Here is a 14,182-nt window from a genome sequence, read left to right as displayed (position 1 = left end):
TTTCATATTCACTATCATCTAAACCCTCAACCACCTCATCTTTTATGTCTTCCACATTAGTCACCTCATTTATACAATTAGGCTCCCTTACTCCAAGTTCTATATTTTTAACATCTTGTCTCACGAAGATATCTCCACCAGTACCCAGTATAAGGTTTCACATAAAAAACCCAATAGTAGAAACCAAGGAGGACGAAGAAGGCAACATATCACTTACCTTAGACATCCTAGGTTTCATTGTCGTCGAACTCGTTTTCGTCACCACATACGTCGTAGCCACCATCTTTCCCTGAGTGTCGTATCCTCCGTCACGTTCTTTTTCTTCTTCGCAATAATTGAGAATGGGAAAATTAATCCTAATTTTTACAAGGGGTAAATAAAATGAGTAAATCTAGTCAGCATAAAATAAAATAAACTAAATGCCATGTGTTATTGCTTATAATCCATGTAGACAAAAATTTAAAAATGGAGAATCTGGATGAAAATGTGGCATTTGAGGGGTTTAATGAGGGAATTTAGATAAGTTTGGGGGGATTAAAAAAAAACTTTTACAGGACCTAAAAATAAAACTTGCTAACATTACAGGGGATTTTGTATATTTAAGCATATAAATAATTAATTAAATTCACTAAATAGGAGCTAAGTCATGTTAGAATCTACATTAAACTTGTTTCTTATCATATCACAAGTCTTGCATATCCTCACAATCGCCATGCTATTGGTGTTCACAACTCTTTGTGAATATGTTTTTTTGTCATAAATTTGTCCATTAGGCAACTATTTAGTTGTTGTATGCAATATGTAATATCTTTATAACCATACACAACATAAGCAACACTATATTTTTGTTTTTTGTTTATCTTTGTTTTTCTACATGCTTATTTTCTTGGGCTATTGATATTGGGTTTTGGAGCTATTGACTTCACGTTAATACCAAGAAGGTGATTACCTATAAAAGAATGAATGACTTGTTCAAATATTGAATCTGGTAGGGAATCACTCTTAAGACATTGGGTCCATCAAACCCATTAGGGATTACTAACGTGGACGATCGATATTTTTATGCACACGTTTCCTCTTTGTGAAACATGTAAAGTGTCTTTTCTTCTCTAGCCAGTTTCTTAAAAATGAATGTTTTAATCCATTTTGTCTGCTTCCCATTCACTAAGACTCTAACACTAGTTCTTTATATTGAGCCTATTTTTCTTTTTTTTTTTTGTTTGTATTTTGTTGTTATAATAAATGGGTTTGTTGCATTGGTAACAACAAATTTTTGATTTTTCTTGAGAATAGAGATATAAAGACTAAGAATGAAGCGAATGAGGTCTTAACACCTAAAAAATTCTTATGTATGAAGCCAAACCAAACCACCAATTGAAAATTGTAATATGATGAACTATATGCTTCAATGGAAGAAACATATAGTTCTTTAAAGTCGAGTAGGTCAATGTATTATATTCTTTTAATTCAAAACTTTGCATTATCATTCTATTTTTTAATTTCTTTCCATATTATATTTTTAAAATTACATGAGTTGAAGTCTCTTTCTTTCATTACTTTTTTGCATAACTTCACATGATTATTAAGGATAATTGATATACATCACGAATGTAGTGTTCGTTAAACTCACGAGAATGAGGTGGCAATACACTGTTCATTAGATTTTATAATTCCTCTCTCTGAATATCAACTAAAATAAAATAAAATAATGATATTTCCTTATTAAAGTAAATGTCTGTTTCAAAAATAAAAAATAAGAATGGCAGTTCTCATAATTTTCGGCCAACAACCATTTTCATTGGCTGGACAATAATTCGTGAGCCATTCGTGATGAAATCATTCGCGTCAAATAGCATTACTCAATTATTAATTCGCCTAAATTGACATGTTCTTTCGATAAGATTGTAATGTTGAAATATATTTTCAATTAATTCATAATTTGTTTTACAATTATTTTTTTAAAATTTTATTTAATATATATATTTATTTTTAAAATTTTATTTATTGTATATTATTTACTATACATACTTTCAAATTCTATGTATGTTACTATCATTCACTATCAATTATTTTGTAATGTCAAATATATAAAACTATAAAATCTTCAATTATAAAATTTTACTATTTTTTACTATTAGTATTTATATTATATTATTTTTTTAAATATTATTTATTTATATAATATGCAAATAATATTTCGTATAAATAATATATTTCAATCAAAAATTATTTCTATGCATGTAATATAAATCTTCCCATTAATGCCAACAATTTAATTTCAAAAAATCTATTTTGAATATTTCGCCAACAATTTAATCGTGAAAAGACTGCTTTGAATATCTCCTTAATAGATATAAGTGTCATTCCAATCATAAAATTTGAGCGAAAAATATAAATGTAAACAAATATTATTGAGATGATCTTCCTTTTCTTATCTTTTTATTCTATATAAAATGAGTCGTAAATTAGATTTACCTTATCTTAATAGATATCAGTACTCCATTCTTCCTACAATGAGTGATCCAGCACACCATTTCATACCGATTAAGAAAAATGTATAAAAGTAAGAAAGAGAATATTGTTTTTACTATAGTACCCTAATCATGTATTAGAAATAGTAAAATTTTTATTAACTAAAGGGTAGAATTAGAAAAATTATATTGGAAATTGAAATTGATCATTCATTTTAAGATATCATTTTATTCTAAATAAGTCAATCATTATGAAACGAAGGGAGTATGATATTTCTTTTTATCAAGATAAAATGAAAATCGTAATGATATTATATATTTTATCATAATTTAGTTTAAAAATATATGTGGGCTTTTATATATAATTTATTGTTAGACAAATAAATTGAAGGATAAAAGAAAAAATGGGCCAAAAGTATGGGGTGTATGTAATATTGGAGAGATATATATATATAAGAGTGTACATAGTAGAAAAGGATTGGAAATGTGTAGTAAAGACACGTGGGGGTCGGTGATTATAATCGGATGCAAACCTATTTATATTCTTCTCTTTATTCTTCCTTTCTCGTCCGCCTCTTGTTTCTTTCTCTCTTTCTCTCATATCCCCTCCTCCGACTTCCTCTTCCATCGCAAACCCTAAAACCAGACACAGAGACACAGACCCATACCTTCTTCTTCCTCTTCACACACTCTCCCTCTTCCTCAAACGGAGAATCAATCGCGCTCGATTCTTGATGGCCGCTTCAACTACAAGCCAGGTTTATATCGATGTTATCGAAGATGTCATGGTCAAGGTTCGAGATGAGTTCGTCACCAACGGTGGTGGTCCTGGAGATGAAGTTCTCAGAGAGCTTCAAGCCGTAATTTCATCAATTCTTTTTTCTTTCTCTTAATTACTCATTCAGTTTATCGATTCATTAATTAATTGATTAATTAACTACTTTTTTGATGTAGAAATCTGATTTGTTTTTTTTTTGTTGGTTGATTGAATTTAGGGTTTTGGATCTGATGAATTGGTTTGTGTTTGGGTTTAGGGATTAGAGATTAAGTTGTTTGTTTTGTGTTTTTGATTGTTTGTTTAGATTTGGGAAACGAAGATGATTCAAGCTGGTGCGGTTCTTGGTCCAATTGAGAGGTCTACTGGTGCGAACAGACCGACGCCGGGTGGTCCGATTACTCCGGTTCACGATCTGAATGTGCCGTATGAGGGGACTGAGGAGTATGAAACTCCCACTGCTGAAATACTTTTTCCCCCTGTGAGTTTTATTAGTTGTACAACTACGGTCCAGTTGAATGTGTTTATTTTGAATTGTGAATGGGGGTTATTAGATTTTTGATGCGGGGTTTTAATGATTTACAGACGCCATTGCAAACTCCAATTCAAACCCCTTTACCTGGAGCTGGTGAGACCCCGAATTATAACATTCCTACTGGACCAAGTGACTACTCTTCTTCTGGAAATGAAACCGGTGGAAATGCTGATGTTAAAGGTGGAAGACCAAGTCCATTCATGGTAAAGTTTACTTTCTACTGTTTGATATGTCAAAAATTTGCACATGCCAAATTAGATGTTTTCTGTAAGCCTGAATCCTCTCATGCATGCATCCCAAAAAGGATGGTGACACGAGTAAAAAGATGGGAAAAGGGAGGCCATGATATGGTAATTAAATTTGGAGAGAAAATAATTAAGAATTAGAGAGAAATGAGAGTGTTACCGAGGGATTTTGTGGGAGATGATCCAAATCTATTTTCCGTTGTATTAGTTTCTCAATTATCATTCTCAATTTGTGCAATTGATTTAATCTCTGGCTATTGTAGATTTACTGAAATCTTTTGTTTAGATCATGTTCTTCTTTTTAAAGTGGACATTGATATTGTACTTATGATTCTTCACAGCAACCTCCTTCTCCTTGGATGAATCAGAGGCCTCCACTTGATGTCAATGTTGGTAAGTCTCGTTCATGTTCAGGTTAACATTTGATTAAGCAGATTCGTAGTAACAGTGGATTGCATTGCACACTGTAGCTTATGTGGAAGGACGGGAAGAGGCAGATAGAGGAGCTTCTAATCAGCCTATGACACAAGTAAGCAAGTCATCGCGGGCTTTACAGAAGGCTTATTGTTTACTGCTTTTAAGATTTGATGAGACCTTATGGTTGAGCTGTTTTATGAAAGTAGCAAATTTTGTTCCTTTCTTGTTCCAACACATTGAATGAGTATTTTTGTTTAGAATGTCATGTCTGGATGATTATATTTAGAAGACTAAAAACAATAGACTAAACCATTAAGAGGATTTAGATTCGAATGCTGTCGTTATTCATGATTTTCAGTAAAACAGTATTGCATGATTTGGTCTACGTAGACAATTTCACCTTCTGAAGGAGGAATGCTTATTGCTTTTAAGTCTGAACATGAAGTCATGACATTTAGATATTAATAGATGTCTGAAAAAAATTCTAGGATTTCTTCACAGTGCCTGGTGGAAAGCGGAAACGCAATGATATGCCTCCACCATATGATGTTGGAGGATATATACCTCAGCAAGATGGAGCTGGTGATGCTGGATCTGGCGATTTTGAAATTGAGGTGTGGCCTTTATCCCACTGTTTTGTCAGCATCAACCTTTTATAATAAGTTATATTTATATATGTTAGGTACTTCCATATCACTTGTAGATAGTTCTGTACTAGTGCTAATAGTCAAATTTATTATTTATACCATCAGTGTTTGTTTTCTTCCTTGAGTGTTGATTTAAAAAGCAAGGGATTTCATATCACATTGTTAGATTTAGCATTTCCCCAGTCCTTTTGTGGGGCAGGAATGATACAAGATGGGGTGTGAAGGATGGTGGAGTGGAGGCAGTTTTTGTCATCTGTATAAAGTGTATGGTGCTTATCAGAGTTTAACATTTTTTTTGTGACGGGAATTGCTGTGGGGTTAGGACAAGGTAACGGCAGCCGGCTACGGGGTTGACGGAGTGTGGAGGAATGTCTTGTCATTTCTACCCAATTTGAATCTTGTAATTTTATGAAATTGATGTAGTTAATACCCAATTTCTTTCATGTGATGCTGTACAGTGACAGTTTTCCAAATGAGTCATTAATGATATCTTCACCCGCTTCAAAACTATAAGGGCTCATTTAAACCATAATAAATGGGAGAACCTTTTCTAAAACCAAATGAGCTCTTGGATTGCAAGCTTCTTTCCAAGCACGCTCCTGTGCATTGTTCTACTGGCATTTAACAGTACAAGAGTGAGCTAGGAAAGAAGCTAGCAACATTGTGCTGGCCAGATAATGGTTGTGAATCACTATGGTGACTTTTTGTAGTACATGCATTGTTTTATTCTGTCTGTTTGTTACTTAAGTCACTGACCTGCTCAATTGGTGGAAACATTTATTCATTTACATAACTGATGAGCTTAATATTTTAGGTTTGTGGAGGGAGCATCTCCTTCAATTCACAACACACTAATTCAAAAGGGAAAATGCGGGCACACTTGGAGAGACTGAATTCTAGGATTCCTCAACTTGATGGACCAATTCCTTATGAGGATGATTTGCTTTCTACTCCCAATGTGAGTAGTATTTTCATCCGCTCCTGCCTGTGCTTGTGTGAGCTTTTGTAAATTACAATGGAACAGTTTTGGTGTTTGTTCTTTCCCAACTCAGATATGTATTTTTACTTTATTTACCTGTTCAAGTTCCTGATACCCCCCCGGTATGCATTTTTGGAAAAACTGCATGCACCCCAACCTTTAGTTATCCATAAATAGACACACCAACTTTGTCTTTTGACAATTTATAATCCAGTTAATGTTCGAAGGGCTTTCAATGGCCCGCTTCTGTATCTGTATTTAATGTGTATTTGATTTACTTTTGTTGCAAAATAAATAAGAAACTGACCACATCTCTTCAGATGTTTATCAGTTTAGGAAGTAATAAACAGTGATAGAAGTCTTATTTTAGGATACTCCCATATGAATTAGTGTCTGTTTAGTTTGGTGCAAATACTGCTTCTTCCTTGGTTCATTTTTTGTGTGATGAAATTCCTTGGTTCATTTTAAAAAACAGAGCAACTGCAACTGTAATTCAGAAACAATATATAACTATATAAGCGACTTAATGGATTAAAATAGGTATTCCCAGTTGTGAAACCTGGATGAGTTGCATATTTCAAAACTGAATGCTACTTTTGGTCACTAAAATCTTTAATTCATTCAATAGACCTCTATTTACAACAATAACAAAAAAGGATACAAGGAGATTGAATGGCTAAATTCCAGCTTATTCATTCTACATGTGAAATCTTAGAGTTTCAATTGCGTTATGCGTCATTTGAAATTTACCATAAGTTTTGCATTCTATCATCTTACATGGTTTTGTTTTATCCATGTTCTTGTAGATATACTATAATAGTGGAGTGTACAGTGAAGACTACAACGCCGCAAATACACCAGCTCCTGCTGGTAACTTGAAAGTGTGATATATTAGTTATATTTTCAAGAGTCGTGGCATATCATACTTTTCTGACAATTGTTATTTCTCTTGCCTTATTAGAAGTACCAGTAAGCACCCCTGCTCTCGTTGCTCAAAATGAGGTGGTAAATGACGATGACGATGACGAGCCTCCATTAAATGAAAATGATGATGATGATTTGGATGACTTGGACCAAGGAGATGATCAAAATACACATCATCTAGTTTTGGCCCAGTTTGACAAGGTAACAACCTCCCTCATTACATGTCGACACAGTTGTAATATAGAAGTATATTTAACAGGTAGGGGTTGGATAACTATTTTGGGGATAATAATAGTGTTGGCTTATTAAAATTTAGGTGACACGTACTAAGAGCAGGTGGAAATGCACATTAAAGGATGGCATCATGCATATAAATAACAAGGATATTCTCTTCAACAAGGTTTGTTAATCTTGAAGAGAACTCTTATATTTTATCATCCTTTCAGTTCAGTTTATCAAATTTTCACGATTAATGATGCAATACAATTTTGCAGGCAACCGGAGAGTTTGACTTCTGATTTTGTTGTGGGCAGTGCTCTGCTGAAAGCATAATACTGAGGTGTCAGAGTGTTTCGTGATATTTCTTTGATTGTAGTTAATATTAAGAGAGAGATTCAGGGAGAGAGAAATCCTTACACTTTCGAGACTGTTTTGATGTTGGCCACTTGTGCATAATGAATGGGCAATTTTTGGCCTTAATATGATGGTTAGTAGATACTGGGCATTTCCTCAAGTCCATTTGTCAAGTATGTGGTTCCGTTAGTTCTGTATACTTGGACATTTTGGTTAAATTAAGAGCTGCACTGTATGATAATGATAGTTTATTTAGCCTTGCCTTGGTTTGAGTTTTTCGTATCTCTTTTGATTTGTTTTTGACCATGAAAAACGAGGAGACAACATTTAGTGTGTAGAACTCTATTGTAGATCCAGATAGAGTGATATTGACTTCTTAAGCCTGTGACTAAAATAGAGGAAAATAGAACTTTTTCAGCATTAATGGCCAGCTGATTTTCTTCCTTATTATGAGAAGGATGTGAACTTGTGTTTGGCCACCACACGGGGCTTTTGAATAGAATGAGAATTCTAGTTTCTGTTTGGCTTGGCCTTATTGGACATTAATCTGTCTCATAAGTTATGAAGAATGCTAGTTTACGAATGACAGCAAAACCGTAAGCAATGCCATATTCCTAAACATTTTCCCAAATAATCGTTTCTCATATCCTCATGGGTTTGGAGAGGAAAATAATTGTTTAAATAATTCATTGAATTTATTGGCAATGTTGAAGTTTGAGAAGGATTGGAGTGATTATAGAAGAATGCTAGAGTACATTGAAAATAATTTTTATGACGACTTGAATAATCTTCAAGTGCGGAAGGTGAGTTTGTGCAGGTTCAAAGATCTATCTTTAATAATCCGTGATGTATTGTGAATTCCTATTATCATTGTTACATATGAATGGAATTTTAGTATCGGTTCTATCATTCTTAATAAATATAGGAGTCATTTGATGTCAAACAATGTGGAAGTTTTGAATTGTACTCATAATAAAAATATGATTTAAATACTTATTTGAATATACTATTACATATTTAATTGGTCATCCTTTTTACTATTTCAAAACACTATCAATATATAACGTTTCATATACTAAACACTCTTTTTAATGATGATCAAAATCATCAATGTATTTCGCACACTTAATTTCCACCCAAATGCTAATTAAGGTAATATGACTCTAAAAATTTCTAATGTATTTTATAGTGTTTTTCAGTCTTATAACGTACAACACTATGTATTGGTATAGTTTGGACTTTGGACCATTTTTATCCATGTAAACTTGAAACAAACACACCCTAAGTGTTTTACATATGGGTACTCCTTGTGATTTTCTAGTTGATGTGAAAACTTAGTTGTGAAACTTAGTTGTGTATTATATTGATTGGCGCCTACAATTCACGAGTGGTAACTTTTTTACTTCATGAGAAGGTTTATTGACATGAATTCGAGATGAAACATAGAAATTAAGTGTCAATAACTATCCATTATCACCACAACCCCCATGATCCCTATTAAAAAGAAATTTAAATTTAAAATTAATTTAAAATTTACCACTAAAATAGTGACACATACTCATTATTGCATTTCTTCTTCAAATTGCTTCGTACTAAATAGCACTACTCAAATAATAATGGAATAAGACATAATAAAGCATACATACAGTCCCATAGACTACGTCTTGTCTCAGACACTCTTTATCTATCTTCCTTTTTATTTTCTCTCCAAGTTTATTTTCCTTTTAATTTTCTCTAACATCAAACTGTCATTTAATTTCTTGACTACAAGGATCTCTATTTGGCAATTCTAACATTCATCAATCTTAAAAACTTCATGCAACAATTAAAAGTTTTTATGCTTCAGTCTCCTTTCTAACATATCTCCATGAAAACTAACAAAACAAAATTAAATTATTTTAGACTACCTTCTAGTAACACTATTTTAAAGTCTTATAATCAAATTACAAACAAAATAATCAATTATTCAATCCACAGCGGTCCTTGCATCATTCAAAGGATCTCCAAGGTAAGTGTTCACTTTTTGCCCGTTAACCTTACATTTATTTCTAGTTTTTTCTTTCAAAAGGTCTACAATTTCATAAGGACATACCTTAAGAAGTTTAAAAGACCCTAACCATCTTGATTTTAATTTTTCTGAAAATAGTTTAAGTCTTGAGTTGTAAAGAAGAATTTGTTGTTCTTTCACTAATTCTCTTTTCTTGAAACTTTCAGTCATACCATTTCTTGATCTTAGTTTTGTAGATTTTATCATTCACATCAGAAAACAATCTATGCTCATCCAGATAATTATATTGTAATATTTTTGCTTTCCCAACAATATGCAAGTTAAAATTTAATTTCTTAACGACCCAAAAGACTTTATTTTATAATTCAATGTGTAGGTGGTAAGATTTTCCGTAGACTAGTCGATATGGAGATATCTCTAAAGGTGTTTTAAAATCTGTTCTATAATCCCATATAACATCTTTAAGATGCTTGGACGAGTCCTTCATAAAAGGGTTAACTACGTTTCTTAATCTCTCTATTGGACAATTCAACCTAACCTTTACTTTGGAGATGGTAGGTTGTGACAACTTTATGTTTGATCCTACATCTAGCCATTAAATTCTCAAACAACTTGTTGCAGAAATGGGCACCCTTATCACTAATGATAGCCCTAGGTGCCTCGTATCTAATGAATTGTTTTTGATACAAATTTTGGTCACCATATTGACATCATTAGTAGGGATTTCCATTACTTCTATCCATTTAGAGACATAGTAAAAAACCACAAATATATATATATATATATATATATATATATATATATATATATATATATATATATATATATATATATATATATATATATATATATATATATATATATATATATATATATATATATATATATATATATATATATATATAAAATTTCCAAAAGATTGAGGAAAGGATCCCATGAAATCAATGCCTCACACATAAAAAATTCAACCTCTAAAATATTTATGAGTCATTTCTTGTTTCATTGAAATGTTTCCTAGTCTTTGGCATCTATCACAAGTTTTAAAAAATTCAATTGCATATTTAAATAAAAAGGACAAGAAATAACCTGATTTTAGGACCTTGACAGCAAATCTGGTTCCTCTAAACTGTACTCCGTATGGTGCATTATGGCAAAATGACAAGATCTGACGTGCCTCTGGACCATCTACACACCTTCTTAGCAGCTGGTTAACACACTTCCTATATAGAAAAGGGTCATTCCGAAAATAATTCTTTGTATCAGGGAAAAATATCTTACTTTGTTGGGAATTAAATTATGGTATACACATATTTGCAGATCAAGTAATTCACAATATCTGCATACCATGATGTCAATATAGTAGTCATCATGAGAAATTCTTCATTAGGAAATTCTTATTTGATGTCCTCATTGTCACGACCCTGAGCTTCATTAGGGAGATGTGACAAATTGTCTGCTACCAAATTCTCTACAATTTTGTGTCGCTTATTTTCAAATTAAATTCTTGCACCAATAATACCTATCTAATTAACCTTGCTTTTTCATATTTATTTGCAATGAGTATTTGATTGCAACATGATCAATGTACACTACCACCTTGATGCAAACCAAGTAGGATCTCAATTTATCAAAGAAATACAATAGCTAGCATCTCTTTCTTTTTTTGTGGTGGTGTAGTTGACTCTGACATCTACCAATACCTTGATTGCATGAAAAATTATGTGAAACACTTTATCATGCCTTTGAACTAGAATAACTCCAATAACAAAGTCACTAACATCACACTTCAACTCAAATTATCCTGTTGGTGTTGTGACAATAGGAGAAAAAATTAATGCAATTTATAAAATCTTGAAAGCTTGCATACACTCCTCACTAAAGAGATATGGCATCACGACCAATGAGCTAATGAAACTTCTATAAAAGCCACCACGACCAAGGAAAATACGGATTCCCTTGATGTTAGTGGCTGATGAATGCTTCTCAATAACTTCAATCTTGGTTTGATCCACTTCCAATCCTTTCTTAGAAATATGATTTCCTAATACCATGCCTTTTTCACTATGAAGTGACATTTTTCCTAATCGGACACCAAGTTACTTTCTTCACATCTTTTCAGCACCAACTCCAGGTTGCCTAAGTAGTTTTGAAATTGTTCTCCAAAAATAGAGAAATCATTCATGAATGCTTCCATAAAATACTCAACAAAGGTCGGAAAATATGACCATCATACATCTTAGAAAAGTGACCGGTGCATTATAAGTCCAAATGACATCTTTGTGAAGGTAAAAGTTCCATAAGGACATATAAAACTAGTATTATCTTGATCTTCAAGAGCTTTGAAAAGTGGTTGGTGCATTATATTGTTCTTGTCACTATTTTCCATTAGTTTTCTATGCATGCAAATAATGAAGCGAACCTTCTTGATGTTAGAAATTTGCCAACTAATGTCTATTTTATACCTTCCCAGAAGTGTCAGAAGTTGACACCTCTGTTATGCAGTTAGGCTAGTAGCAATGATGTGTAATAACTTCTATCCAGACTATAGGTATGCATATTGAAATAAGACGGAAGTTGCTTTAACTCCATAATAAATGGGTTCTCTATTAAAGACACACTGCCTTTAATTATTTCAAATGTGATTTCAAAAGTTTCATAATTGTTCACTAATCCTGCAGTAGGTAAGAGTGATCTAGTCACAATACATTCCTTATCTGATTCCTTTTTCTTTAACTTACCTAACTCTTTTCCTAAATCATCATTGTCCTTAATGAGTTGGATGCGAATAAGTGAATCCCAACTAGAAATCAAGGAGTAGTCAACAACATATTCTTCTGGATATTTCAAAGCATTGAGCATATTAAATCCTGACCATTGACTCTCATGGAGATTTCTCCTTTTTCAACATTAATCTATGTTTTCCCAATTGCAAGAAAAGGCCTCCCAAACATATTGGGAGTATCCTCATCAGTACTAAAATTTATAATGATGAAATCAACAGGGAACACAAATTTGTCAACGCTTACCAGCACGTCTTCAATCTTGCCTTGAGTGTAATTTATGCTTTTGTCAGCTAGATGAAGTGTGATGATTATTGCCATTGGTCTTGTATCACAATCCCAATATATTTGAAGATGGATAAGGGAATAAGATTAATGATATGCTTTAAATCACACAAAACTCTCCACAAAATATTTCTCCTATGTTGCAAAGGATGGTGAAACTTCCTGGGTCTTTCAACTTCGGAGGAAACTTCTCTTGAAAAAATTGGCCGCACTCTTGATTTAATTCCAATGTGTCAAAGTCTCCCACTCTTTTTATTTTTGTTAAACATCTTTCATAAACTTAGAGTAATTTTGAATATGTTGTATGACTTTAATCAATGGTATATTGTCCCAACTCTCTATGGTGTGGACATTGTCTCAATAATTCTTTAAATCTTTTTAAAGCATCAAACAAATATTCATCTTCCCCTTGTCTAAATGAGGTGATCTCATTTCTTGGCTTAGCATTCCTAACAGGAGGGAAATATATGGATAAAATTTTTTTAACCAAGTCATTCCATGCAAGTATTGAATCTGGTTCCACGTGGCTATGGGAATTTGGTTCCAAATAATTGAGCCAAACTTTAGATAAAACACATTAGAGAATAGAGAAACAACCTCAACCTAAAAATATTACCAGTAACTCTAGGGATCTTGAGATCGCTAGCCATCATTCTGAATCCCTTTTTTCTTTACATGCATCTACTCTTTTATTTTTATATATGTTATATTTTTAATAATAAATATTCATCATTACTCTAAGAATCATATTAAATTTTAGTTTTTCTCAAATAATAAAGTGAATATTCACTCTATTTGTCATTGAATCAATATAATTTGAACTGGATGATAAGTTTGGTCCATGTTGCACCAATCAAATTGCAGCCATTGATATAATATTACAAAATGAAATTCTTTTTCTTCACCATGTTTTTTTTTAGAAATTCTTTAAAAATTCAGAAGTACATTTTAAATTCTAGAATTGAGAGAGTGTTTTTGAAGTGTTCCAAAGGCTATCAATATATAACATGTTAGAAAATTACAAACCTATTCTTGCCAACTTTTTTTTTATTCACCACAAAGTCCATCAAAAACATTTCATTTACACAAATTTGTTTTCACTGACAAATCTATTCCACACACTCCATTCCACTTGAATTCTAATTCAGGTGATATGACTCAAAACTCTTACGCTTTATTTGCGAGTTTGGAGAGGAAGGGAGATGAGAGCTTTGGAAATTAGGAAGAATTAGGTGAAAAGAATAAAAAGATTTTGGGTAGGAGGATTTTGGAGGGTTTGATTTTAGGAAATTTCTTTGGCCACCTCCCAACCTTCTAGTCCACCTCTGGTGAAAAACCCAAACTACCCCTGACTTCGGAAATGCATTTCCGAAATGCAAGAAAAAGGTGTTTTCGGAGATGCATCTCAGAAAGCGCCTTTTTTTTTTTAAAAAATTTGACTTATTTCAGAAATGCATTTCCGAAAACACCATTTCGGAAGTTCATTTCCGAAATATTGCGCGTTTTGCAGATTAAGCAAAACAGCCCCCCTCCCCCCAAATCA

The 14,182-nt window shown here is 32.6% G+C and overlaps 1 protein-coding gene and 1 non-coding gene across 2 annotated transcripts; both read left to right on the top strand.

The window, feature by feature from the left end:
• The first annotated feature begins 3,021 nt into the window (after positions 1-3,021).
• LOC131653964 (transcription initiation factor IIA large subunit-like) lies at positions 3,022-7,821 on the top strand. Its single transcript, XM_058924322.1, has 11 exons — positions 3,022-3,331; positions 3,554-3,727; positions 3,832-3,984; positions 4,368-4,419; positions 4,497-4,555; positions 4,932-5,057; positions 5,905-6,048; positions 6,876-6,939; positions 7,031-7,194; positions 7,310-7,393; positions 7,488-7,821. Exons 1-11 carry the CDS (start codon positions 3,206-3,208, stop codon positions 7,509-7,511), a joined length of 1,170 nt encoding a protein of 389 aa, XP_058780305.1. The 5' UTR covers positions 3,022-3,205; the 3' UTR covers positions 7,512-7,821.
• Positions 7,822-12,974: 5,153 nt separating this feature from the next.
• On the top strand, positions 12,975-13,081 carry LOC131654411 (small nucleolar RNA R71). Its single transcript, XR_009299451.1, has one exon. It is a non-coding gene; the product is annotated as a small nucleolar RNA R71 (small nucleolar RNA).
• Positions 13,082-14,182: the final 1,101 nt, after the last annotated feature.

This window comes from Vicia villosa, linkage group LG2 (assembly GCF_029867415.1).
Source record: "Vicia villosa cultivar HV-30 ecotype Madison, WI linkage group LG2, Vvil1.0, whole genome shotgun sequence".
Taxonomy (NCBI): domain Eukaryota; kingdom Viridiplantae; phylum Streptophyta; class Magnoliopsida; order Fabales; family Fabaceae; genus Vicia; species Vicia villosa.
This window is presented reverse-complemented; position numbering and strand designations above follow the sequence as displayed.

Coding starts and splice junctions, on each gene's coding strand:
- LOC131653964 (XM_058924322.1), top strand. CDS start 3,206: ATGGCCGCTTCAACTACAAGCCAGGTTTATATCGATGTTATCGAAGAT. Junction 3,332..3,553: donor TTCTCAGAGAGCTTCAAGCC/GTAATTTCATCA, acceptor TTGTTTGTTTAG/ATTTGGGAAACGAAGATGAT. Junction 4,420..4,496: donor TCCACTTGATGTCAATGTTG/GTAAGTCTCGTT, acceptor TGCACACTGTAG/CTTATGTGGAAGGACGGGAA.